This window comes from Pangasianodon hypophthalmus, chromosome 4 (assembly GCF_027358585.1).
Source record: "Pangasianodon hypophthalmus isolate fPanHyp1 chromosome 4, fPanHyp1.pri, whole genome shotgun sequence".
Lineage (NCBI taxonomy): Eukaryota > Metazoa > Chordata > Actinopteri > Siluriformes > Pangasiidae > Pangasianodon > Pangasianodon hypophthalmus.
Window position 1 is genome coordinate 10,169,306 of NC_069713.1, and position 27,537 is coordinate 10,196,842.

General features: G+C 40.1%; 1 protein-coding gene, 1 long non-coding RNA gene and 1 other non-coding gene across 4 annotated transcripts in view; 1 reads left to right on the forward strand and 2 right to left on the reverse strand.

Annotated features, from left to right (window-relative positions):
- capn1 (calpain 1) overlaps nucleotides 1–27,537 on the reverse strand; it is a 92,785-nt gene that overhangs the window by 53,817 nt on the left and 11,431 nt on the right. Inside the window, exons 4-22 of one of the 2 annotated variants that reach the window (XM_034303884.2) lie at nucleotides 26,720–26,838; nucleotides 16,310–16,443; nucleotides 15,110–15,278; nucleotides 12,856–12,939; nucleotides 12,228–12,313; nucleotides 12,074–12,148; nucleotides 11,441–11,601; nucleotides 11,168–11,328; nucleotides 11,063–11,074; nucleotides 10,641–10,852; nucleotides 10,359–10,398; nucleotides 10,092–10,157; nucleotides 9,214–9,274; nucleotides 8,968–9,032; nucleotides 5,913–5,981; nucleotides 5,572–5,650; nucleotides 5,237–5,353; nucleotides 5,039–5,097; nucleotides 3,833–4,355 (exon numbers count right to left, since the gene is read on the reverse strand). The exons of the other annotated variant lie outside the window; for it this stretch is intronic. Coding sequence (XP_034159775.1) covers nucleotides 4,329–4,355; nucleotides 5,039–5,097; nucleotides 5,237–5,353; nucleotides 5,572–5,650; nucleotides 5,913–5,981; nucleotides 8,968–9,032; nucleotides 9,214–9,274; nucleotides 10,092–10,157; nucleotides 10,359–10,398; nucleotides 10,641–10,852; nucleotides 11,063–11,074; nucleotides 11,168–11,328; nucleotides 11,441–11,601; nucleotides 12,074–12,148; nucleotides 12,228–12,313; nucleotides 12,856–12,939; nucleotides 15,110–15,278; nucleotides 16,310–16,443; nucleotides 26,720–26,838 — 1,796 coding nt within the window. The 3' untranslated portion in view covers nucleotides 3,833–4,328. Of the gene's footprint in view, nucleotides 1–3,832; nucleotides 4,356–5,038; nucleotides 5,098–5,236; nucleotides 5,354–5,571; nucleotides 5,651–5,912; nucleotides 5,982–8,967; nucleotides 9,033–9,213; nucleotides 9,275–10,091; nucleotides 10,158–10,358; nucleotides 10,399–10,640; nucleotides 10,853–11,062; nucleotides 11,075–11,167; nucleotides 11,329–11,440; nucleotides 11,602–12,073; nucleotides 12,149–12,227; nucleotides 12,314–12,855; nucleotides 12,940–15,109; nucleotides 15,279–16,309; nucleotides 16,444–26,719; nucleotides 26,839–27,537 lie in introns of those variants that run through there. 2 annotated transcript variants of the gene reach the window in all.
- Nucleotides 2,690–2,894, reverse strand: LOC117597236 (small nucleolar RNA U3). Its single transcript, XR_004578144.2, has one exon. It is a non-coding gene; the product is annotated as a small nucleolar RNA U3 (small nucleolar RNA).
- Nucleotides 12,946–17,343, forward strand: LOC128318090 (uncharacterized). Its single transcript, XR_008301580.1, has 2 exons — nucleotides 12,946–14,307; nucleotides 16,319–17,343. It is a non-coding gene; the product is annotated as an uncharacterized LOC128318090 (long non-coding RNA).

Genomic DNA, 27,537 nt, shown 5'->3' on the forward strand with positions numbered 1-27,537 from the left:
AAGCTCTAACTGTTGTCATCATTCACTCATGTCAGTTGCTTTTAGCGTTGTAAGCAAGGAATTTTATATCATTGGACCTTTACATATTTTAGGTGAATACACTTTATCTAAATGTTCAGCTTCACACCAGTTTAAACAGTGAAAAACAATTTCACACTATGGGAGTATATAGAATTAACAGACCTTTCAATAATTTTGAGATCATTTGTAGTAGTGGGTGTAAATTTAATGCTTCATTTGAAAGCCGTGCTAGAGAGGAAATGAAAATTCAGTAAAGTGCAAAATTGCCTGAGAATTTGATGTGATATCCTAACAGCATTGATACTGCTACTATTATGTCAATTAATGGGAATAATGGAGTTATATTATTTTTAGTTGATTTAGCATTTTATGCATCTCGTAACTGGATTTAAATGCTGGTTAAAATAAACGCTAATGTGTGACACTTTATAGAAGCTTCCTGTGTGACTTGGCCTTTATTATCTATAACTTAATTTGTAGGTTTTTACCTCAGCCCTTATTGCACCAGTCCACCTACTTCAGCATATTAATTTCTAACCTTGAAAGTTGCAACAGAGCACAAATGTGAAAAAATAGGAAACTGCGGTGGGTTTCAAACGAAAGCAACACACTAGCTAACCACCAAATTATGCTTGAGTCAGCACAGGACAGTTATCAAGACACACATAATTGCAGTGACCAATAGCATACAGGTCTTTCCGAGTCCATGATGAATGAATGAAAGAAACAATGTGCTTTGCAGAGTTTTGCATTAGTGAAGTGAAGTGAAGTGAAGTGACGTGTGGCCAAGTATGGTGACCCATACTCGGAATTTGTGCTCTGCATTTAACCCATCCAAGTGCACATACTTGGGGCAGTGGGCAGCCTTTTTTTTTTTTTTTTTTTTTTTTTTGCTGCGGCGCCCGGGGAGCAGTTGGGGGTTTAGTGCCTTACTCAAGGGTCTCACCTCAGTTGTGGTATTGAGGGTGGAAGAGAGCGCTGGTCATTCACTCCCCCCACCTACAATCCCTGCCGGACCTGAGACTCGAACCCACAACCTTCAGGTTGCAAGTCTGACAAAATGGGTTATACTAATGGGTTTGTAATGAGGCTTAAAAAAAGATTTGAATGGAAATTTTTTTGTTACAGCATATTATTTCAACACAAGTCCAAACACAGTACAACCTGGTGGATTACAAAGAAAATTACAAAGAAGAAGTAAAACAAAGATGAAATACTTCAAGTGTATCTTCGTGTTAACTGTTGTGTGAACTTCCCATATGTTTAATCTGTATTTTATGCAGCATAAGAGAGTGGCTTTGTTCTTCTTATGTTAAGCAATTGCGTCAGTATCAGCCTTCACCCAGGCTAAAAAAAAAAAAAGTGTAATAATGTTCTAGTGCTTGTGAACCTACTCATGTATTGATGTAAGTTAAAAATCATTTTGTGCAGAAAGGAAAACTGAAAAAGTTCATTAGCTCATAGTTTACACCTAAGTGTACACTTTTTCTATACTGTATACCAGGACCTCTCCTCTCCACATTAATGAAAGTGATCTATCAATGAATCTGTAATGCCAGTTATAATTTTATTCTATTCTCTTGTTGTGTATATGTTTCCAACACTTCAATAATGCTAGGTCTAGGATATAACAATTTAACATTTTTGGTTCTGAAGTACATAATTGAGTTATGACATAAAACCACATTAAGAACACATTAAGACTCAATATAACTAGAAAAACATAAAACGACTAAAACACATTTCCTAGTGAGACACTACAGAAACAATCCTATAAAGCACAGTCTTAACATGTAAAGTCCTCAGACAGTAAACAACCCAAAAATAACACACAGATCTTGAAGACAGTACATTTTAGATTCTACACATAACACACTAAAATGAGCAGCTATCCACATAAACTATGCTAAAAGCAAAAATCTATACTTAAGTACTACGCTTAAGAATTATTTTGTAAGATTTACTTAGGTCAAGTATTACTGAAAGTCAATACTTGTACTTTTACTCAACTACATTGTAATATAAAACATAATTGTAAAAAACATAATTTTACACCTTGCAGTTTCATTTAGACCTAAATAAAATGCTCGCATGAACAATTTAAAATAAGGCCCACTCTGGGATCAAGAAGCTGCATACACACATGCACACACACACACACACACACACACACACACACACACACACACACACACACACTTCCTTTTAATGCAGTGCCAATTTTTTATTTTATTTTCCTAAATTTTTATATTTCTATATTTTGTTTACTTTATTAATATTACTTTTTATTTCTTGTATTTTACTGTTACTGTACTAAGCACCAGTACACCAAAACAAATTCCTTGTACATGTAAACCTACAGTACTTGATAATAAAGGTGATTCTGATTCTGGTAATGTTACTTTTATTATACCAGCTTTATTACACAAGAAACATCACATGAACTTCATATGTGAATAATCATGATTCATGTGAAGTTTACACATGTTGTTTCACATATATTGCATGTTTCTATTTTCAGATGGTGCTTTCACCCTGCAATTTTGTCATATGCCTCCTTTATTTTCATGTGATATTTTTAACATGACATGAGCATTTTTAGCTTTTTTTTTCCTTACGCAACTATTAAATTTATATACAATTGTAGCTACATAGCATATATGCAATAATCACTCTGATCATGCACTCTTCCACCCATTGAAGCAGAGAACATTCATCAAAGGTTAAAGCCTACAAACAAATTGTTAGACAAAACCTGATTCATGTTCAGAAGAGCACGTTAAAACTCGTCATCGTGGTTAGAGAGACACAACACTTTCAAATCACATTTCCTAGTTAGACACTATAGAAATGATCCGTGAAAGTATAGTCTTAACTTCCAAAGACCTCAGACAGTAAACGACCCAAAATAACACACAGATCCTGAAGACGGTAGATTTTAGATTCTACACATAACACACACTAAAATGAACAGCTATCCACATGGACTATTCTAAAAACAAAATCTATACTTACTATGCTTAACTGCATGTTTTTATTTTCATGTTATTCCCGTTATCACGTTTCACGACATTTTCAACACAAAACATTTATTTTTACATGTGATCCCCCCCCCATTACTTATTTTACAGATTAACTTGATACTTCTCACATGATCACCTTCACATAACATCACATAAGTGGATGTGAATTCACAGAACATAGACCATCACACTTTTCTTTACAATACCTACATCAAAAAATATAAAGACACAAAATACACCTATAACTCTTTTCTAAGCAAATACAATACTTCTACATATCAACAGTGCATGTTTTTATTCTCACATTATCCACCACCCCATGAATTTCTCATGATTCATTTATTTTCATGTGATTTTGTCACATGATTAATTTGTTTTTACATGTGATTTTTCCCCCACGTTATTTAACAGATTAACTTTATACATGTGAGGGATGTGATTTAATTTCTCACGTGTCTTTGCACATGACTGAGTCACTTTCACATATCACCTTCACATAATATCACACATGTGGACTTGAACTCCAGCACAGAAAATCAATAAAACACACCATCTCACATTTTTGACAATACCCATATCAAAACACAAAAAATTACAAAATGCCTGTATAGCACAACTTTAAACAAGCTACTGCAAAAATAACTTTAACTATGTTGATTGCAGCTATAGCTATCACTCTGATCATGTACTCTTCCTCTCCATAAGAAGCAGAGAACATTCATCAACAATCAAAGCCCACAAATACACACACACACCTCCTTTTAATGCAAAGTAATTTCACTTTTATTATACTGGTTCTATTGCACCAGAAGCATCACATGTGTGAAGTTTACACGTGGTTTTTAGAAATCTCGCATGTTGTTTCATATGTAGTGCATGTTTTTATTTTCACATGTAATATTTTTAACATTTTTCCCCCACATTATTCATTTTCACAGATAAACTTTACACATGCAGGGGATGTAATTTTATTTCTCACACATGACCAGCTCATTTTCATGTGGTCTTAGTCACATATCATACTTGCAGATTCAAACTCACTCACCGAACACATATAAAATGCACTCCTATACTATTTCAATGCTACATGAACAAAAAGCATAAAATCACAAAGAAAAACACCTGATATAAACAAAACTAATAATTACAGTATTATCATTGTCTTAAGTTTTTGTTTAGTCTTTAGTTGCCCTGCAATAATCACTCTGATCATGCACTCTTCCTCTCTATAAGATGTAGTGAACATTCATCAATAGTTAAAGCCAAAGAAAAAAATCCGTCTGTTTATGCAAACATGGTCAAAGGTAGCCACTAAAAAAGAGAAAAAGGAAAATGATTAGTCATATATATAATCATACAGTAGTATTATACGTACTATACCACAGCACTGCTGAATTCTTGATTCGGATTTGTCAGAAGTTATTGATTTATCTTCTATAACAGCAGCTCTAAAAGTAGTTCTAGCTGCACGGCAGATGTAACAGTTGACTTAGTATCTCATATCTTATTATTTTGACTAAGTGGTTGTTTTGACTTAGTATCTCATTATTCTTCACTTTCTAAGTAGTTATTTTGACTTCGTATCATATTATTTTTACTTACTAAGTAGTTATTTTGACTTAGTATCTCATTATTTTGACTTACTAAGTTATTATTTTTGACTTCAAATCAAAATACTGACATTGCAATTGAAAAAATATTTTTCACACCTTGCAGTTTAGCATTTCTGGAACATAAAACATGAAACTAAAGGCTGGTGAAGGAATGACTGTTTATAGCTGCTATAATGTAAACAATAACAGGAAATAATTTGTTTTGAGTTTGTTAAGACAAGTATGATGTTATTCTCTAATTAATAAAATATTAATTTGTTGACAAATTGCTGTGCTATAAGAGAAATAAAACACTGCTGTTATAGGAAACCCATTATGCTTTATTCTTTACATAATACGCTACAGTCAGGTATGTGTTTAGGAGAAAGCTGAGGATCAAACCTGGTTGAAGTTTAGGGAGATGAATCCATCAGAATCAGTGTCTAAAATGTAAAATGTCTCTGTAGAAACAAAATGGTAGAATAAGAAAGTTACCCTGATGTTAGGTTTTGCAATCCTAGAGTCTAATGACACTGAATACAGAACTTTAAGGATAAAATCTAATCAAGTGTCATTTGAGAGTATGCACTGGTCACTCACTGAACATGGTCTCCAGGCGCACTAGACAGGTGACAAAATCGTCAAAGTTGATGCTCAGGTCCTGCTCTGTGTAGCGCAGAATAATCAGCTGGAATATATGGTTGTTCAGCTTGAAGCCTGGTGGGGAAAAAAGGAAAAAACGTTAAAAATGTAAACCTGGATACACACAGTATAAGACACTGATCACAGAGAGGTGCAGATAGACAGTAAGTATTATATGCTGAATGGTTCAAGGTCCTGGAACATGTGCTTTTCTGTAGAGATCCACAATTCCGAGCCTCAGCCCTGGATGGACAGCTGTATGGGTAGATGTCATGATAGATGAATAGACTCACCTGCTGATTCAAGGGCCATACGCAGCTCAAATGAGCTCATTGTGCCAGACTTGTCCACATCATACTTCCTGAACACTTCCTGAGCAAGGGGGAGACACAGACCAATTCTTAGTTGTAAAATGATATTATATTATATAAATATTATATAATTCAATAGCCTCTGTATTCTGATGACAAGGCAAAGTGCTTGTCATGTAGGCCAAATAATATTTATTTACTTTTATTTGCATCAGAAGAGTTCTGTAAGATACTATATTGTTCAAGTGAGCTAGTAAATATTACATGTTAATTGTCTGTTTTGTAGAAATATTTAAGTAGGTGATGACTTTAAGAAAACTCACCAGATAGTGTTTGATTTTCTCCCACAGCACGTGGAACTCTGTGAGACCCAGCTTACCGCTGCCATCTGTCTGAACATGTCTGTCACAGAGAATAACACATGGAGAAGGAGACATGGACATGCCATGCAGACAGACGGTGAAGAAACAGAATCCAGACTGAGAGACATTCAAGAGAGAAAAACAGACTGGTGCAGAGTCCAATAAAAGGACAGACCCAAAACTAGCATATGTATGTTCAGACACTACAACTACTACAACTATTACTACTATTACTACTATTTCTTCTACTACAACTATTACTACTACTACAACTACTACTACAAGTACTATTATTACTACCACAACTGTTACTACTACTACTATGTTGGAATTCATGGATCATCAAGAAAATTGACTCTCACTCAAACCACACACGGAACAAACAAAGACACCCCTTTACGAAGAACAGACCAGAGATGTCTAGGACTAAACAACCAGCTTTCAAATATGAGGGATCTCTTCGTTGGCACTGCCCGGCTCACCTCTTCGCTTGGCTGTCCAGTCTCCAACCACTCTCTCCATTGACTACTAATGACTTCTCAAAGATTCTCCAACAGATTAGAACCCTCTGACCACCGACAACAACCTCCATTCATCAACCAAGCAAAGCAAGTATCAATACCTCCTAACTTTATTAAGCTGGTGCAGTTAAGCTAAGAACTCTCTAACTAATTCACAATTGAATACCGACACAATGATGGTTCACTCAGGTCAGGGTCTAGTGCTTTTCATACTTCAGTCTAAGAACCCAACCTTCTGTCTTTTATGCCATTTTCATATGTGTATGCATGTGCATGTTTGTGTGTGAGTGTGTTATGTGTGTATAGTAGGTTAGTCTATGTGTAGTAGTGTAGTGTAATAAAGTCTTATCAATATTCAAGGTAATGATGTGCTGTGTTTCCTTGCTCACCATCTAAGTTCCTAGGGTGCCTGTTCTTGTTGCCGTGCTCTGAAATAGTCCTCATCATAGGAAGCTATTACTGTCAATGGCCACGATAGTAATAACTTGCCAGAGTGGATAGACACCTCGCTAAACATTTCGGTGGACGAAATGAGCAGTTAGTGGTGGTAAATTAATTCTGATGTAATTCCCCCAAAGTAAATAATATTACTGTTTGTATTAATGATTTGTGGAAGATTATAATAAGTCAACGTTCAAATGAGCTAAATTCCTTACAACTACTACTACTACTACTAAAACCACAACTATTATTATTCAATTTCAATTCAATTTTATTTATATAGCGCTTTTAACAATGGACATTGTCACAAAGCAGCTTTACAGAAATAAATGGATTCACAAAAATATATTGTAAATATTTGAATTTATCACTGTGAATTTATCCCTAATGAGCAAGCCAGTGGCGACGGTGGCAAGGAAAAACTCCCCGAGATGATATGAGGAAGAAACCTTGAGAGGAACCAGGCTCAAAAGGGAACCCATCCTAATCTGGGTGCAACGGATAGTGCAATTATAAATAAATCCCTTCTATTATTGTGTACTATATGGACAAATAGTGCAATTGTGCAACCAATAAATTCATCACAGTTTTTGCAAGAAGACCGGCTGGTTAAAATCTATCCACTGTCCACTGATGGAGTCCTGAGTACGAAGCTGCTCGTGGCAACTGCAGCCCCAAAGCCACTACAGCAATCGCAGTCCCAAGCCATTACAGTATAGCTCCCCATATGTGATCCCCATGCCATCTCCACAGCCCCCAGGTGGTGCCATCCCCAGCAATCCAAACAGTTCTTCAGGCAATCCATATGGGGCCACCCCCAGCAGCAGCGAGCAAACTCAACCGATGAGAACTCCAATCAGAAGTAGGGCTTCAGGATGGGTCAGGCAGCGAAGAGGAGCAGGATCAGGATCACTGGCATCACTGGCATCTCAGAAGTAGCATGTGTAGCTCGACAGAGAGTGAGGGAGAGAGAGAGATGGAGAGAAAGGAAGAGATTGTTAGGTGAGCTTTTGTCCTCTAATGGTTAAGCACGATGTACTTTGCATGCAGAGTGCAAGCAGGGACTTCGGCAAGACTAGCTATGACAGCATAACTAAAAGGGAGAGCCAGAAGCTAACACAGACATGAGGGCACCCTGGGACATAAGGCAGCCAGCCACTCCACCGTCGACAAACCTGAGTGAACGTGTGAGAGTGGGGGGGTGACAGCATCCAAACATCCCAGTTCACCACAACACTCTATGCCTGTGAAACCCTCCAGACCTGCCCCTGTACCTGAGAAAAAAACTATTCACAAAAGGCTTGACTAAACAAATATGTTTTCAGCCTAGACTTAAACACTGAGCCCCGAACACTAAGTGGAAGGCTGTTCCATAACTGTGGGGCTTTGTAAGAGAAAGCTCTACCCCCAGTTGTAGCCCGCATTATTCGAGGTACCAACAAATAGCCTGCACCTTTTGATCTGAGTAGGCGTGACGGATCATAAAAGACCAAAAGTTCGCTCTGGTACTGTGGCACGAGACCATTTATTGCTTTATAGGTCAATAGTAGTATTTTATAATCAATACGAAATTTGATTGGGAGCCAGTGCAGTGTGGATAAGATAGGGGTGATGTGGTCATACACTATATTACCAAAAGTATTCGGTCACCTGCCTTGACTCACATATGAACTTAAGTGCCATCCCATTCCTAACCCATAGGGGTCAATATGATGTCGGTCTACCTTTTGCAGCTATTACAGCTTCAACTCTTCTGGGAGAAAGTTAATAAGCATCCAGTTTCTAATGTCTTTTAAACATTACTCAACCTTATTAATTTTTTAGCTTTATTTAGCTTTGAATTATTTATTACTACTACAACAACTACTACTACTACTGCTTAGGAAAGAAAGAAAAAAAGAAAGAAAGAAAAAAAGAAAAACAAAAGGAAAGAATGACAGAATAAGCAAAAGAAAGAAACAAACTAACAGAATAAATAAATAAATAAAATGACAGAATAAATAAAAGAAAGAAAGAAAGAAAGCTCTGTATGAGAAGCGCTGAGGTAAGGATACATCCATGAGGTTGATCATACTGCGGCACGCCTCCTGGGTAAAGCCGTCTGTCTTCAGATCCTTATCTATGAGAAAGAAGGAGAGTTTACATTTATGTGCACCACACAGTAATTCTACTGGTATCAGATATTTAGCAGTTTGTTAATGTGATGTTGCCTAAATGCTTTACAATGCACTGTGTATGAACTGAATGCTGTTGTGAATCTGTTTGAATGAAAGATTCGCTGATCATGTTTGAAGACTCACGCTTGCTGATGATTCTGTTCAGAATGGTCTGGAGCTCTGTAACACTGATCACACTTGTGTGCTACAAAACACACACATGAAATACACTGAAACAAGCATATGAACTCCTGAGTTCAAAATGCTTACGGAATTTTTAAAGAAAGACTCGTATAAACTAAAATTTGCCTGTCTAGAAAAAATTAACTCCATCTAATTTGAAAAAGCATGTTGAGATAAGTTTTGCTAATTTGCTATCATTAACTGGCTATATTTACCTACGCTAGGCTGTTTTCTTTGCTAATGCCAGGTTGGACTAGCATCAGTTCCAGTCACATAATTGACCAGGCAATTTCTACCTAATGGTAAATATTGCAAACTTAGAATAAGCTATAAAAGTCATTTTCTACATGAAAACATGACATTAACGTAATTACATCAGTTAAAAACATTTACATTTTAGTTCTGAATGCCTGAGTACATTTAAAAGTAGCAACCTTTTTACTTGTGTACATTTTTGGCTGGATACTTCCACTGAGTAAGATTTTGACAAATATCTATTCTTTCACTTAAGTACAATTTGTCCACTCCTTCAAACAACATATTGTACAGATAGCATATCATACAGATAACATCACTGCTCATAATGGGGTCTGGGAGCCACCAGGGGCCCACAAGAAGCCTATAAATAATGTATTCTGTTGGAGAAAAGTTCAGGAATAGAAAGTCCCATGGCTCTAATAAATAGCCAAATTATTGATATACACATTTAAATAATGAGCTTAATTTCTGTATAGCTGAATTAGTTTCCTAAAATAATTCTATACTGAGGGAATCCATGGAATGAAGAGCTGCAAACCATTTGAGAACCCCTGCTTATAACACATCCTCTTCGTTCTTACCGCTCCTGCCAGCTGTCTGAAGAGACTCTTGAATCCGGCATCAATTTGACTCTCATCCAAATAATTCTGACAGAAAGAAGAAAGATACACAGTGAGGAATGGTGCTAGTTAGCAACAAATTCTTAACTTTTACTTTTTAATGCCTGGTGAGATTCTTGACAACAGATCTGAGGATACAAGTGTATCGGTTATAGAGTATTCAGGATTTTTAGTAGGAAATTTAGTTTAGAAACAGGGTTTTGTGCATCTGCATGTTTCCCATCTCACCACTTTGGGAAGATCAGTTTTGATTTCGTCATCCATTTCCCTAAAGCAGGAGGAAACAGGTTTGGGTCAGTAACTGCTCAATCAATCTACACACATGGACATGATGAAACTGCACTGACTGACTTAAATTCATTTACGGACAACGGGAAGTCATAAGCAGCGACTTTTACAATAGTACAATACAGTAAAACACAGCAGCTGAGATTGGTAAAAGTGTACTGTATGTGTTTGTCCTAAAACTATCAGAATTCTGTCGTTCCTTCTCTCTTTCGCATCACTCACTCCAAGTCGGTGGGTTTTTCAGAGAAGACACGCAGCACAAAGTCGGCCTCTTTCTGCGGCTCGAATGTGGACGGGACGATGATGTACTCTCCAGCAGGAAGACGGAAGCGTGAGCTGACCTCACGCAGGTTGATGAAGAGCTCAGAGCGAGCGCTGGAGCCGTGTGTGAGGAAGAAGTCTCGCTTCAGGTGAACTCCTGACTGACCTACATACTGCCAGAGGACACATCCATGTATTTATAGTCACCCATCTTTGTCCTGACAACTGTAAATGTGTTGACATATCTGATGCTCACACACACACACACACACACACACACACATTTCCATGTGTAGTTATTTCACAGAGTATAGTATGGACTTTTCGTGTAGTAGCTAACACTCAAGTCAAATATGAGAAAAGTTCAGCAGCCACCATCATACCTGACTGGGAACCTGAAAGAGAGGGACATGAGATAGTCAGAAAAAATAAACTGAAGTGATATTAAGCAGCTTCATTTGATTCAGTGGTTATGAAATGGCATGTACCTCGTATATTGCAAAGCCGATGGTCTCCATGTCTTTGCCCTCTTTGCGCTGTTTCCTGCGGTCTTTCTGCATCAGAGCCACTAGGAAGGTGCAGTTGTCCTGTCCTACCATATCCGGGTGCTTCACGTTGATCTTGAACTGAGGGTTGAGCCAAAACGTAGCTGAGGATTGTGATTAAATTGAAGGAGAAGGATTAAGACTTGGACAAGAAAATTGACAGTGGCGACTTTATCTTATTGTGCAGCTTACACACACACACACACACACAAACACCTGGGTAATTCCTGCAGCCTCCAGCCGTGCTGCCTCTCCTCCACTCGCCCTGGTAGAGAGATGTGCTCCACTTCTTCACCTGACTGGCTTCCAGAGCATCTGCTGTCAGGTTACAGATCTCCAACCTGCTGAACTCCCGCAAGAAGTCCTGGAATGACATCCTGAAAGAGAGAGAGATAGGAAAAAGACAAAAGAGAGAGAAAGTGAGAGATAGAACAGAGAGATAGAGAAAGAGAAGAGAGAGAGAGAGAAGAGGGAGAAGAAAGGAGGGTGATAGAAGAGAGACAAAAATGAGAAATAAAGAGAGGTGGGGAGAGAGAAAGTGAGAGAAGATATAGATAGATAGATAGATAGATAGATAGATAGATAGATAGAGATAAAGTGAGATAAAAATTAGAGTTAGAGAAAGAGGAGAGAAGAAAGAGGGGGAGTGAGAGGGAGAGAGAGAAAATGAGAGACAGAAAACAGAGAGAGAGAAGGAGAGAAGAGAGAGACTCAATAATGATGCATACAAATTAGTAATAAAGCAAACCTTCATAAATCATCACATAAACACACTCATACAACACCCCCATACACAAACATGCGCATGAACGCACACACACACACACACACACACACGCGCGCGCTTACCAGAACTCTCCGTCTTCGCTGCGGTTATGCAGTTTGCTCCTGGAGGACGAGTCCACACTGTCCCACTCTCTAGCACTGAAAACAGCACAGCAGTATGAGCAGCGTCACATCATCAGCATTCTGCTTTATGTTCTGCTTACTGACTTCTTCTTACTTATTGCTCCAAGCTCCAGTCCACTCCACCTCTCCCCAGGGGTTTCTGATGCGCACCAGCTTGGTGGGGGTTCCTCTGTAAACCACCTAACACACACACTTCATTGTGTATACAGCAGTATAGCAAAACAGACCTTCATCAAAGTCTTGGAAAAGCACTAACATGTCATACAGTTACACTAGTTTATCACAGTGTTTGGGCAAATGCAGCTGAAATTCTCATCCAATTCTAAAAACTGATTGGGCTTCAATTCTTTCATTGGGTTTTTCCCAAAATGCGTTTGGTGGAGAAATGAAGTGTAGACAGACTAACACACATTATCTAATCAAATTCCACAAAAGTGCAAATCACAGAATTCTAAGTTTAGTGTTTTTTTGTTTAAATCAAAAGAATACAACTTTCTGTTTAACATGTTTGGAATTTGGAGAAAAGACAGCATGAACCCAGTAGAGCATTACAGACTTTAAAAGCTGTCTCTCTCTAACTTTATATTTCTGCATCATTTTTATTAGTCCATTGACGAGTGATGTAATGCATTGCTCAACCCAAACTGATTCATCGTCAAGCTATTTGTAGATAATATTTCAGTCCTCGCATCTAACGTCATGACCAGCCATCAACAACTCACCTCCTCCACTGCTGTCACCAAGTAGGCATGGCCTTTAACCAGTTTCTTGAAGGTGATGACCTCCATGTCACAAATACTGGTGATCTACAGGCCACAGAAAAAATAATAATAATAATCGTTGGCTTCTGAGATTTGTTACAAGTCACTGAAAATAGGAACTATTCATCAGGTCAGCAACAGGAAAGATGAAAAGCTGAAATACATTTTAAAGTAATGACAATTTAATACTTGTTACATGTTAAGTTTTGTAAGGAACTAAAGGGCGAGTCCTTCTAACAGGTAACGGAAGTGTAGTGGATAGATGTCGAGGTGCCTGTGTCTTTAAGCCACAGCAACGGTGCTGTGCCGCACCTGTATGACGTCACTAGATGCGACTGATTTGTAGCAATTGTTAGCCTCGGAGCTCCTTTAAAAGCACGGCGCTGGCGATGCTAAGGTAAGTGGCAGTTTTTGTTGGTTTACTCGTCTACTGTGTGTTTTCGTCCCGTTTGGGTTTTCTCCTGTGAGTCGGAGCCTGTAGAGGTCTGTTCCTTGACTGTAAAGGGTGCAGTTGTTGGAGTCCTGCTCCAGGAGTTTGTTGCTGCTTGTTTGCGCTTATAGTGCGTATATCTCAACTGTGAGTGTTGTAAGCCTGAGGCTGTATTGCATCGGTTCCTGTGTGTAGCTCTCTTGGCTCTAGTATGCCACTTGATTCACTGTTACCTGCCCCCATTAGGCTGTGTGGTCAGTTGACTGGGAGGTTTCCCCTATTTTTTTTAAAAGAAGTTCCTCTGCATCGCTGCTTGCGGTATGTCGCTATGTTAACGCTTATCTCTTTTTTTTTTTTTTTTTATCAGCCAGTTACCTATGAGCTTATAGGTGCCTCCGGTGTACTTTATTTAGCAGGTGACTTCTGCTGCTGGTTTGCTGCTGTTGACTTCAAGCCATTGGGACCGTCTGCTGACGGCAAGCTACTGTTTTGTTTCTAGCGAATTTCTTTATTGTTTTGTTTCTTTGGCACTGTGTACTCAGTTTTTTTTTGCAATTGTTGCGTGCTGTGTACGATTAGATCATCAGCGCGCTAGAATGATCAGAGCGGTAATGTTTGTGCGAGTGTGTGTTTTTGTGGGTAGCTGGTAGCGTGTTTGTGTGTGCGTGTTGGTGTGTGGTGCCAGCGTGTGTTTGTGTGTGCATGTGAGCATGTTGGTTTAATTTTGCTGGTATATGTTGTTTTTTTATTTTATTTTATTTTTTTTGTTGTTCCTGAATTTTTGTTCATTTCTTTTTGTGTGTTCTGTTTCAGGAGCTGGGGGACGCCAGCAGGGAGGCTTGGCACCTGGTGGCTGGGTACCTGTGTCTGTGTGTGTTTCACCTTTCTGGCAGTGTGGTGTCACCTGGGTGTGCTGTGCAGTGTATATGTGTGCGCTTCACGTGTGGTCTTTTTGGACCCTCCTTCCAGAACGCCTCCCTGTGGTAAGCCCCCATCCTAATTTATGTGTGTGTTTTGTTCTGTAGGCCTACAGAATAACTGAACCCTGGTTGTATTTACAGTGTTTGCTACTCTCTTTTTTTCATGAATTGTAACAAAACCATTGAAAAGAATTAAATAAAGAAATTGTTTAGTGTGAATCCTGTCTCTGTTCACTTGTGTATGAACCAGTGTTCCTTGTGTGGACTTAATGTTGGTGTTTTTTTTTTGTATAGTTAGTTTTCCTAAGGGGGGCATAACTCTCCTAGGTGGCGTGGTCGGCAATCTAAATTCTTATTGGTACCTTGGTCTCGCTACAGAAGCATATATGTGGTACTTCACATTATAAAACAGCAGAATATGTCTGCATAAAAAATATTAAAAATTAATTTATAATAAAACTGTAACTATTTAATTGAAAATACTTCTAATGTTAGTTCAACTTTTCAAGTTTCAGCAGTGTGTCAGAAACAGGAAGCAAGTCAATCCCAAACTGCAAATGTAAACACCAAACACCAAGCATGTCACTTCTCGCTGATTACATATGGGTTCATGGGAAAATTGTGCACATTTGTGATGTAATCTTGAACAAAACATAAGCTAACTGCCCATGCACTACTAAAGATGTGAAGTATTCCAATAAACCAGCCGTGTTTCTTTCAAAATTACGTGTGTCTGACTAGAGATTAAAGATAAAATCACTGAGATCTGCAGTGTGCTGCTCCTCCAGGACCTAAGTTGTCACTCCTGTTCTGAAATATTTTAAAAATAGATGGGTGGATATGCGTGCGAGTGTGTGATGCTGACATCTATGGAGCAGCCCAGCAGTAATCCTCTCTCCACAGCCCTCCTTATGATGTTGAAAAGATCAGCAGGAGGTTTATTCAGCTCGTACATCTCCGTCACACCACCCGTGAAGTCCTCAAAGCCTTCTGATATACTGCCGCCTGACAGAGCCTCGTAGCAGCTGTTCAGCCTGACACACACACACACAAATGATAGCTTAGTCACCATTAGTGCCACAGACAAAATACAAAACTAAGCATGGCAAATATTAACAATATGCACTGTCACAAAGCAGCTTTACAGAGATCTGAATGTAGATATAGATCCCTATTGAGCAAACCAGAGGTGACAGTGATGAGGAAATGCTCCCTGAAAGAAAACTTAAGAGGAACCAGACTCAAAAAGAGAACCTATTAAACAGGTAAAATTATCCACTGAAGCAAGTGTGAGTCTTGGGTATAAAGTGTTTTTGGGTAAGTGCAAATCTTTCATATCCGTTTTATTAAACTCACTGTAAAGAAAACAGTTAAACTTATAAATAAAAACTGATTAAAAAAAAGTGACAGGAAAAAGTTTATGTGTAAAACATATAAATGCTATGTACTTCAAATACCTAACTGGAGAGATTTAAGCCATTGCCAATTAGATCCAGATTGCTTGCAGTAAAACAAAGTGTCACAAATTCTTCAACTGACCTAGAGTATTTAAACTGATCCCGTTGCCTGAAGCAGAGCTATGTGTGTGCCTGGTTTTGAAATCCCACTTTCTGCTTGTACCAACTCCAGTATTTTCTAATGAACTTAGTCAAAATTTCAAAAAAAGATGAAAACAAGTCATTTAAACCCTGTTACGAATAAGTTTTTAGTGAATTACCGTCAAACTTGATGTAAATTAAAATAAAATCTGAAATCACCTGAATAAGAAAGAATGCAAGATGTCAATTTTGTTCTAGGGGAATGCTGTGAATTTGAACTTTGGAAACACAAGCCAGTTGTTTTTCCTTTAAAAAAAATGGACAAACTGGCTATTAGTAAGTAGCCATCACACTGGCTTTATGCACAATTACCTAAATTGGCATTGTGATTACTTATTTGCCAGGACATGATTCCCAACTCAACCTGAAAATCTGTAAACGTCCACACACTCTGCCAGTTTCAGAGTGTATGTCTAGCAAACGTTTGCTATTGGTGTCTAAGATTTTTTCTGTGCTATTTGTCTTACTTGGCATAGGCCTTTTCAACCAGAGCACTCCAGAACTCGCCTCCCTCCGCCGAGTGCACGAACAGCAGCTTCCCATCTTTAACCGGCAGCCTGTCATCAATCACCACATCAACCCATTCACCAAACTGCCAGAACTACAGGAAGAGAGAGAACGAGACAGAGAGAGATTATCTCAAATATGGAGACAACAACCACCAGGTGGCAGAATGTCAGTCATTTGTGGAGTTACAGAACACAGACTGTACACGTACATGCATGCACAGGCACGTGCACGCGCACACACACACACACACACACACACACCTGCATTTCCATTCTAACCAAACCAGCACTCTTATGAATCTCAATTAACTTTTAAAGTATCCCCACAGAGGTGCAGTTCACTCAAACAGGAGACAATTCAGAGCAGAATTCAAACCAGCACTCGAGCACAGTGAAGCTAGTGGACTATGTGAAGTGTGTGTGTGGGACATTTTGCTTGCTTCTGGAACACTTATGAGATCTCACTGTCAGCAAGCTAAGCAGGAGTCACAAATAACCTGATACACTGTCACACTGATCTCATAATGAAATACCACGATCTTGTCATCTCTAATCAGCTATACTCATCTCTCTCAGCAGGATGTATATGCAGAGTTACGCTGTGTATCTGGAAAGCTTCATTCTGACCCTCACTCCTTACTGTACTCCTTCCTACTCCATGCCATGTCATTAAATCCTTTCTGCTCCAGTGCATGTTGCTCCAGTGTTGCTTTATAATCTTATTCTTTGGGTTTTGGTGTATACCAATAAATAAATAGATTTGTGTGTTGTCATGTGTGTTCTTCATACTACACTACCTCCCCAACAGGGTTTTTATACAGATAGTACCCTTAGTCCCTGAACTAGTGAACCTGTATCAGGATGTATTTATTGATGGAGATTTCAAAGCACTTCTGTTGCTCTGGATAAGGGCATATGCCAAATGCTATAAATGTAAATGTCAATGATTTAAGATAGCAAATTATCAAATAAAATTAGACTTTTGTATGTGAGATTGTCACCTTGTCTATTTTTATCAATCATTTGATATGCAAAGCTGCTTGACATCAGAAGTTTGTGAAAAGCACAAGAGCATGGATGAATACCAGCATGAAGGCAGCTGAAATAAGGAGAGAATATCTTGAGTTTTAAACACTAAGAGAGATGTGTAATGTGTAAGGAATTAAACACTCGAAGGAGTGATGTTATGAGTGCGATGACGCCCAACACGAAGCGGAACTGTTCCACTAGCAGCATGTCTTGATGTGTTTTCGCCAGCGATCACAGCAATTTGCCAGGGATTATAATTCTTTATGCGTTAATGAGTGTCATGTATTACTTTGTAAATGTCTGTAAACTACATTTAATCTTGGGGAATGTCCGTGAAACAAGTTTGGTGCTGTTATCACTTATGTTATATGCCAGCAACAAACAATTCTGTCACCTGCTTCTTTTTTTTACTCTCTTGAAGTTAATAATACAAAAAAAATGCAATGTCATGTTACAGAGAAACTGCAAAGTGCAATCTGTCCTGAAGTGATCGGCCCTGAGGGCTTTCACATATCAGAAAACGTGAAGTAACAGCTTTACCTCTTTACCTGGTTAAATCTGTAACAATGATTATACTAACCACTGATTTGAGAAGGTAATCATCAACATTACAGTTATGACTAACTAGCTTGGTTTTCCCAATCAGTCGAGTTTCTCTTCCCTTCATCACAGACATCTTCCCTACACGCTCCATCCGCAAAGCCACCAGCATTGCGGATGACCACATGTACCCACCACAAAAACTCTTCACCCTCCTGCTGTCTGGCAAAAGGTACTAAAGCATTCTGGCCCTCACAACCAGACTGTAACAGTTTCTTCCCCCAAGCCATCAGACTCCTCAATACTCACAGACTGGACTGACACCAACCCCCACACACATACTCAACTGAACTCCATCCCACACCCTTTGCAATTTTTGCACATTTCTTTCTTAAAATTGCTGCTAAAACACCGTACACAAAATACTTATTGACCACCTGCACCACCTGCACCTGCACACCTGTATTTATCACAGTAAATATATAGCGTCATAGGATGTTATGTTTACATTTACAGCATTTTACTTTTATCTTATGTCTTTTTGCGCAACCTGTTACATACGGCACTCTGTCCATTTTATCCACACTAGAGCTGTGTACTAGTCAGCACTGCACTGTCCTTTACTGTGCCTATTGTCTTGTTTTAGCAAATTTGTACTTGAATTGCACTGTTTGCACACACACTTTATGTAGTCCTGTGTAGTCTCATGTAGATTTGTGTTGTTTTACGCAGCACCATGGTCCTGAAGGACCGTTGTTTCCTTTCTCTGTGTACTGTTCCAGCTGTATAGGGTTGAAATGACAATAAAAGCCACTTGACTTGACTAAGCTACACGTTATTGTCCGCTGTTGTTGCTGTGCTGCAATTTCAGTCCAAAATGTTGCATGAATGTTTGAAGGACACTATAGTAGAACAGTACCAGTAGCCACTCAGGCCTGTAACTGTAAAAGCAGCTTTTTACAGACAGAGCAAACAAAGACACGCTTACGTAGAGGCACCCATGGTTTTTCAGTACATTTCCAGTACATGGTAATTGACTATGCTATCTATGCTATGTACATGCTACACTGGTCTGCATTCTGTATGTTTGCTGTTCTCCTTGTCCATTCTTTCCCTCTTCTCTAGTTTTCCAGTAACATTCTTTCAGCATGACAAATAACACTATGTCTAAACAAGCAGAATTAATGTGTCTGGAGACAACCTGAGTAAATGAATGTAGTAGGATTAGGTGGGCGGTGATTGGTGGTTATGCTCACCTATTAGCGCGGAGTTTCCCTATTTAAATACTAATTGGTCGTAGCTTGGGATGCGCCACGTCTGATCCCACCCCCAGTTGATGCTAGCTGCAGGTAAGTGTGGCTAACATATAGCAGTTGGCTATTTTAACTTTTTGAGAGATTTGGTAGCTCAATTAAAAGCAGATAATGAAAGACTGCAGCAAGAGCAAGTGCCTGTTGCACAGCTTCGTCCATCTAGTGTTTCTGGTCCTTCGGTTGTAGATCCCCCACTTACTGGTGCCAGTGCATCAACGACTGAGCGATTTGTTTTTATTCCTCGCGATCATAAGTGTCCAAAATTCAATGATAGGTTTGGCATTGGCATCAGTGAGTGGGTGGAAGAAGCCCAGGCCTGTATGCGGCTCCGTCATCTCTCTATTGCTGATCAGGCATTTTTCTTGTTTGATCATCTGGAGGGAGAAGCAAGGGAGGAGATTCGCTATCGGCCAAAAGATGAGAGGGAGGATCCAAACAAAATTATTCAGGTATTGTGTGACTTGTATGGTTGTACTACATCGTATGTAGCACTGCAAGAGTCCTTCTTTTCCAGAAGACAGCAGGAGGGGGAGACCTTACTGAAGTTCTCCCTGGCCCTGATGAACCTTCTGGAAATTTTGCTGCAAGATCAATTTGTTGAATATGTTAATGATGGTGCTCTTCGACGTGAACTTAAGCATCTAGTTCATCTCCAACCCACCGCCACATTGTGTGACGTTCGCAGTGAAGCCCTTCGTTGGGAAAGGGAGGGCATGCCTGGGGGGGTGCGTGGTCAAAGTCAGTCTGTTCCATCTGCTTATGGTATTCAATATGGGGTATATGGACATCAGCACATTGGGAGTAGCAATGTTTCGGCAACGTCAGAGTTGAATGAATTACGGGATATGCTGAAAAAGCAGCAACAGCAATTGAATCAGGTGACCCAAAGTATGGCTCAACTTCAAAATCCCCAGTCATGTATGCGATCGTCTCATGCTCATCAGATTATTTGAAAACTAGCTCCCGCTGAGTTGCAGGGCCACAGCTTGGTTGGGGAAAAGATGGGCTCAACTCATTTGATTGGTTTCGATTTTATGTCTCGTTTTATGTCTACTTGTCCGCAACTGGTTGTATCAATGGGTGGGGTTCAGATAGCTTGCCTTGCCATCACAGAGAGTTGTTTCTTGACTAATTTTGGGTCATGTGGCCAGGAACAACTTAGGTTGTGCCATTGGTTACAGCGACGGCCTTTTAATTCCTTATATTGGGTATTTAGAACTGGATGTAGAGTTTTGTGGGAAGGTAGTTTTAGGTTGCGGTGTGCTGGTGGTCAGGGATCCTCCAGGTGGCATGTGTGCTCAAGTTTCTGGGGTTTTGTTTTTCAGGCTTTACAACATTGCCATCAAGTTGATGCTCAGTCAGTTACAGATCATGGGGGGGCGGGTCAAAGTGCGTGGATGTCGGGCGTGTCGCATCCCAGGGGGCACCATGAAATTCATTGCTGCAACTTGCTCTGTGCAGTATTCAAGCAGTACAGTACTGTTTGAACCACCAGAGTCTGGTCTACCGGCAGATTTGTTGGCTTCTCCTGCCCTGTTAAGGGTGGACCGTGGTACTGTCTACGTGCCTGTAGTTAATGTCGGCACAGTTGACATAGTGCTTTATGCTCATACTGTTATTGTTACTGTGAATAATGTTTATGTGGTCAGTTTACCCCCAGAGGTTACAGAAGTTCCAACAGTTACGACAAAGGTGAGTGCACAAGTTGTGCAGGCTTCTCCCACCGTACAGGAACAGATAGGGGCACTTGCTTTGTCTGTGCTGTCATCAGAAGAACAGGGTAAAGTGAGAGCTTTGCTGGAGAAGTATTTGCCTGTGTTTTCCGTACATGATGGGGATTTGGGGTGTACTAATGGAGCGGTTATTTGGGGATCAACAGTGCTAGTCTGTTCTTTTGTATCTGGATGATATTCTGGTGTTTTCTTCCTCTGTTGATCAACACCTTGCTTGGATGGAAGTTGTCCTGAGCCGCTTGCAAAAAGAAGAGTTGAAGGCAAAACTATCCAAGTGTGCATTTTTTCAGAAGGAAGTGCAGTACTTAAGACATGTCATCTCTTCTGAAGAGATCTCTACAGACCCAAGTAAGGTAGAGGTGGTTGCACAGTGGCCTTGTCCAACCAGTGTTGCAGAGTTGCATTCATTTTTGGGGTTTGCTAGCCATTATCAACGTTTTGTGAAGGGGTTTGCTAAGTTGGCTGCCCCTCTCCACAGGTTGGTGGCTCAGCTAGCAACCCCAAAATGCTCGAAGCAGGGGGCCCAGGATTTTGTTGGAGCCTGGTCTGCAGAATGTCAATGTAGTTTTGAGGGGTTGAAAAGTAAACTAACCACAGCCCCAGTGCTTGTCTATGCTGACTTTTCACTACCGTTCATCTTGGAGGTGGACGCCAGTCATGGGGGACTAGGGGCAGTTCTCTCTCAAGAGTAGCATGGTAAGGTGCATCCAATAGCTTATGGCAGTCGTAGTCCTAGGCCTACTGAGCGTAATACATCTAACTACAGTTCTATGAAACTGGAGTTTTTGGCGCTCAAGTGGGCCATGACAGAAGAGTTTCGGGAGTACCTACTGGGGCATAAGTGTATGGTGTTCACTGATAACAACCCCCTTAGCTACCTGACTTCGGCGAAGTTAGGTGCCATGGAGCAGCATTGGGCTGCCCAGTTGGCAGCTTTTGATTTTGAGTCGCGACAGAATTTTTCAGGTATGGGAGAAATGCAAGCATTGTGTCCAGGTGTCGCTGTTCCAGTCTTGTTGTAGCAAGCTGCCCAGGGTGGATTGATTACTCGGGTTAATCAGGTGACATCATTTCCTTGTTATTCTACCACTGATATGAACCTCCACTGAGCTGGGTGCTCAGCAGGAGGCAGACTCTGTTATTGGGGAGTTGGTGTTCTGAAGGCGAAAGTTGCCCCCGAGCCCTGAAGAGCATAAGAAACTCTCCAAGTTGGCTGTTGTTCTGCTTTGACAATGGGATCACTTGGTGGAGACTGATGGAGTGCTTTACCATTGGGTGTTTCGCCCGGATGGTGGGGAGGAGGTCTTCCAGGTGTTATTCCAGGCAGTCATGAAGCAGGAGGTCTTGACCCAACTTCATCAACAACACGGGCACCAGGGGGTGGAGCGTACATCCCAGCTGGTGCGTCAGCGATGTTACTGGCCTGGGATGTCTGCCGATATTGCCCACTAGTGCCAGGAGTGTGAGAGGTGCCAGTGTGCTAAGGGTGTTCATTCTGTCCATAGTAATTTTATGGGACATTTGTTGGCCGCCCGGCCTAATGAAATCTTGGCCTTAGATTTCACTGTGTTGGAGCCCTCAAGGTCTGGTTTTGAGAATGTGTTAGTCATTACAGACATTTTTACAAAATACACCTTGGCAGTTCCCACTAGAGATCAACGAGCAGAAACGGTGGCTCAGGTTCTTGTGGTGGAATAGTTTTGTAAATTCGGTGTGCCGGGTCGTATTCATTCCGACCAAGGCCGGAATTTCAAGTCAGCTCTTATTCAGCAGCTTTGCCGTTTATATGGAGTCGTAAAGTCATGCACTACCCCATATCACCCGGCTGGAAACGGTCAGTGTGAACGTTTTAATAGAACAATGCATAACCTGTTGCATACTTTGCCGGTTTCAAAAAAGGGGGATTGGCCGCTTTGTCTCCCCCAGGTACTTGCCGCCTATAACACTACTCCTCACCAAGTGACTGGGCCATTGGCAGGTAGTGTCCATAGGTGGATTCTGGAGCAGCAGGATCGGTTGCAAGTTGCATTTGAGGGCACTCGTGAGCGGTTGGGGGCTGCAGCAGGACGGCAGAAGGCCTGGCATGATCTGCAGGTAAGGGAGGCACCACTGAAGGAGGGTCAGCTGGTATATCTCCGCGATTATAGCGTGAAGGGTAGGCATAAAATTCAGGACCTGTGGAGCTCGGTGGTGTATCAGATTATGAAGGCACCTAAGGAAGGTGGTGTGGTCTATACTATTGCCCCCATCACAGAAGTGATGGATTAAGTAAAGTGAAGCATGTGCACCGATCCTTGCTGAAAGCTCAAATCTGCCAGAACCCACCTATTGTGTTGCCTGACAGTCCGGTAGTTGGAACTGTGCAGCTTCGGGAAGAGGAGCTTGACGAGGAAGACTTGTTTGTCTTGGTGCCAAAGACACCGCAAGTTAGTGGTAAGCAATTACCATGGGATATAGCCCATCTGGTGAAGCTGGTAGGGTAGCAGAAATTCCTGAGGTTGAGGTGAGCTTGCAGCCTGTGATGCACCTTCCTACCCATTCTCTGGTTGTCCTCCCACGATCAGTGGGTACAGGTACAGTGTCTAGCATAGTGGTTAGTGCGGCTGTTGCTTTGTTCTGGCCTTGGAGCTGAGGGTTCTAAGGGTGGTTTTTGTTTAGTTCACCATCGGGGAACGTTGCAGAAGCTTGGGGTGGAATGTAGTAGGATTAGGTGAGCAGTGATTGGTGGTTATGCTCACCTATTAGCACGGAGTTTCCCTATTTAAACACTAATTGGTCATAGCTTGGGATGCGTCACATCTGATTCACTGGCATGAGGTGTAATATTTTTCTGACGTGCTGATACGTGTGTGGTTGCCCGTATTCCAGTGTGTTGGCGGTTTATATTGAATGCGGTGAGCCTGTGCCTGTAAAAGGACTGTATACAGATATATCTGGGGTGATATCCTTTTCCGGTAAGTGCTTAGGACGCAACTTTGATTGGGGAGTGGGGAATGTTTAATTGTTGGCAATATTTTGTTTTTATTCGTTGTAGGATTCTCCCTCTCGTTTTTCTCCTTATCGCCAATGCATTGTATTGCTGCAGGAATGCCGTCATCATAATCATTTCAGGGGACTGCTCATTGTCTGGTTCTACTATGTGTTGCCACCTGGTTTCATTGCTCTGCTTCTTTTTTTGGTATACTTTTTGTTGTAGCAGTGGGGCTAGCTTATTCTAAACTTCTGGAGTACGAATATGGTGCTCCGTATGAGCTTATCTCCCTCTTTGAATGGATTGAGCTTTTGTTTTCTTTTCTTTTGTTTTCCTTTCTTGTTGTTTCTTTGAGTGTAATTATTATTCTTTGAATCCATATGATGTAGTTTCTTATTTTTTTGTTAATCTATTTTTATGTTTATTGTATTTGGTGATTATTGCTACTGGCCTGTGTGCGAGTTGCATGTGACTAACCATTCAATCATTCTAGTACTACACTGTTGCTGCTCATGGTTGCTTGCTCCGGGTGGAAGGATCTTTCCTATGGTGGTGGTGCTTCTTCATTGTGTGCTGTGTGGCACTTGGAGTGTTTGGTTGTGTGAACTGAGTGCATGGTGGTATGGGTGTGTGCTCTTGTACAATCAAGCTAGGAGATTGTTCCTTCTGTTGGGAGCCTCAGCCCTGTGGGCGGTAGTTATGACTTTGTTTGGTTTATATTTCCTTAAATGTCAGTATTCGTATAAATTTACTTTCTTGTTTTTGTAATTTCATTTGTGTCTTATTGGAAGTAGTGCTGCCAGTGGCTTTATTTAGTGTTATTTAAGTGATATCTTTTATATAGTCTCAAACCTTTTTTTATTGTGTGTTAATAAAGATTAGTATTTTGTTTCTTGCCTACCCTTTTTTATAAGAGGAACGATCCTGTGTGTCTTAATACTCCATTGTTGGGTATTTGTACTGCTCTGCCACACAAAGAAGGAATCTCTTGTATTTCAGAGCAGATCCTGTATTTTAAAACTAGTGTATCTAAGGTTGGTGTAAACAGATAGAGCAAGTCGATAGGGGTTTTGCTTTGCACCTCAGGCTATGACATGGCAAAGTTTTGTCACGCTTTCTCTCCATCGCCAAACGATCAAAGTAGCTGATGTCAGTGATGACTACAGGAAGGGAATTCCAGTAGGCCTGCTTAGAAAAACACTTCATTCTCTTACTGCTGTACTAATGCAAACACACACACCACAATGTCACACTGCAGTAAAAATACCAAATGCTACACAAACTGAAATACTAGCTTTGTCTGCTTTCTTATTCCCAGTCTGTGAGAAACACCCTGGGGAAGACACACCCATTTACAGCTCCTTACACACCTGATTTGAACTGTACACACAGTAAAAGCAACCACACCATCCCACCCACACACACACGTACAAACAGACACACAGAGAGTGTGTAATCTGCAGAGGACTCCACCCTTTTTCTCATGCAGCTTATTGTCACTGTGCTTTTTATTTGCATTTGCATGCAGTAAAACCCCTGGTATGAAAAGAGATAAGATAAAAGTAAAGAGGAATAAAGAGGGAGTGAATATAGACAGGTCTATAGACAAATATTTAACAAACACATACACACCCTGGTCAGTCTAGCAGAGTGACAGAAGAGAGAAACTGTGTATGTATGATGTGTGCTATATGTACTGAGTAAAGTCTGTAGGCTTGTTCATAATGCTGAATAACTTTAAATCACATTCAGTATCATTATTTTCACAACAGTGTGTGTGTTAAACCTCCTCTTCTGCCCCAAAACTCCTTCACTTTTGTCCAAAACAGAACAGGTGACACCCACTCCTTGGTAAATAGGTGCGAGTGCACCTATTTAAATTCACAGCCTTCCAGAGCAGAAGCTTAATCAGTGAACTATCACTTCCTGCCGTTATACTGCTACTATCCTTAATGAATAATTCTATTCAATTCTTTTCCACTTTCTAACCCATTCCATTCTTTTCTATTTTACTGTAGTGCACTTTATTTTTTCTTATCCACTCTATTTCCTGCAATTCTATGTAATTCTATTACGATCTTTCCCACTCTATATCATTTCTATTATATACCATTCTTTTTCATTCCAGTTCAACATTTTATATTCTATTCCATTTAATTCCATTTAATTCCATTCTTTCCTACTCTACTTTCTTTTCATACCTTTTCACCCATTCTATTTTCTATTCTATTCCATTCCTTTCTATCCATTCCATTTAATTCCACTGTTGTTTTCTGTTTCTCTTCCATTCTATTATATTCTATGCTATTCCATTTCTTTTATGTTCCATTCTTTCCTATTCTATTCCAATATTTTTTCCATTCTATTCAATTTAATTCCATTCCATTTATTTCCACTGTATTCTCATCCATTCTTTTCTATTCTACTCTATTCATTTTTAACCGCTCCCATCCTGCCCATTCTATTTTCCCTTCCATTCATTCCTATTCCCTCCCCTTCCATATTTTCTCTTCTATTCCATTTGTATCCAACGATTCCATTTAATTCAGCTGTTTTCTGTTCAATTCCTTTCTATTTCACTCCATTTTACTATATTCCAATTTATTCTCTCTCATCAAATACATTCTATTTGATCCCATTCATTTCTAATTCATTTTATTCTATTCCATTCTCTTCCATTCCATTCTACCCAATGTCATTGGCTTTAACATGTCTCAGATAAAACTTAGTTTATCTGTCTGTGTGTGTGTGTGTGGGTGTGTGTGTACGTGTGTGTGTGTACCTGGAAGTGAAAGATACCAGCATAGCCGTCGCTGAAGCTCTGTCCATGTGGAACCACACGGTGCAGCAGGTTATCATTAAGAGCGAGAGATACAATAGCAGCCACTAACCAAGAATCACCTGCAAGACACACACACATACACACACACACACACACACACACATGATTATTTATCATTCAGTCAAAGGTTATGTTTACTAAGTGTGTGTACTGGTCATGTTTTATATTTTCCCTACTCCGATGCACCTAATTTTCTGATGCTCTATCAGAAAAGGTTTTTGGAAGAGTTCTCATAATTATGACCAGGTGCACTGTTTAACAAGATCTGTCATGCTTTTTTAATGTTGTTCCAGACCAACATGAGCCAAAAGAGCATTTCTGAACAATAACACTTGCAATTTAAGTGCTGGTGCATGTCTACACTGCATGTAATGTATTTAGTTCATATGAATAATAATTCAGGTGTAGTCCACTTAAACAGATCACCAGTGTGCCTGTCAATCTACTAATGAATAAAACTACTTTTCCAAACGTTTTCTGTCTTTACTATTTACATATCACACTGTCCGAGCACGGGATGAACTACTACACTTCCAAATAAAGACAAAGCAACTGGACGTTTTGGACCATGCCAAAATAGGCGTCCTGTGTAAATTTATCAAACATTATTCAGCAGCAAAATATGACAGTAATTACGAAGTTCACCAAAGGACTTAGCCAGGGTTATAAACAAGCTGACGCAGGTCTCCAGACACAGAAACGTCTCCAGGTTACGTATGTAACCATGGTTCCCCGAGGGAACGAGACGCTGCGTCACG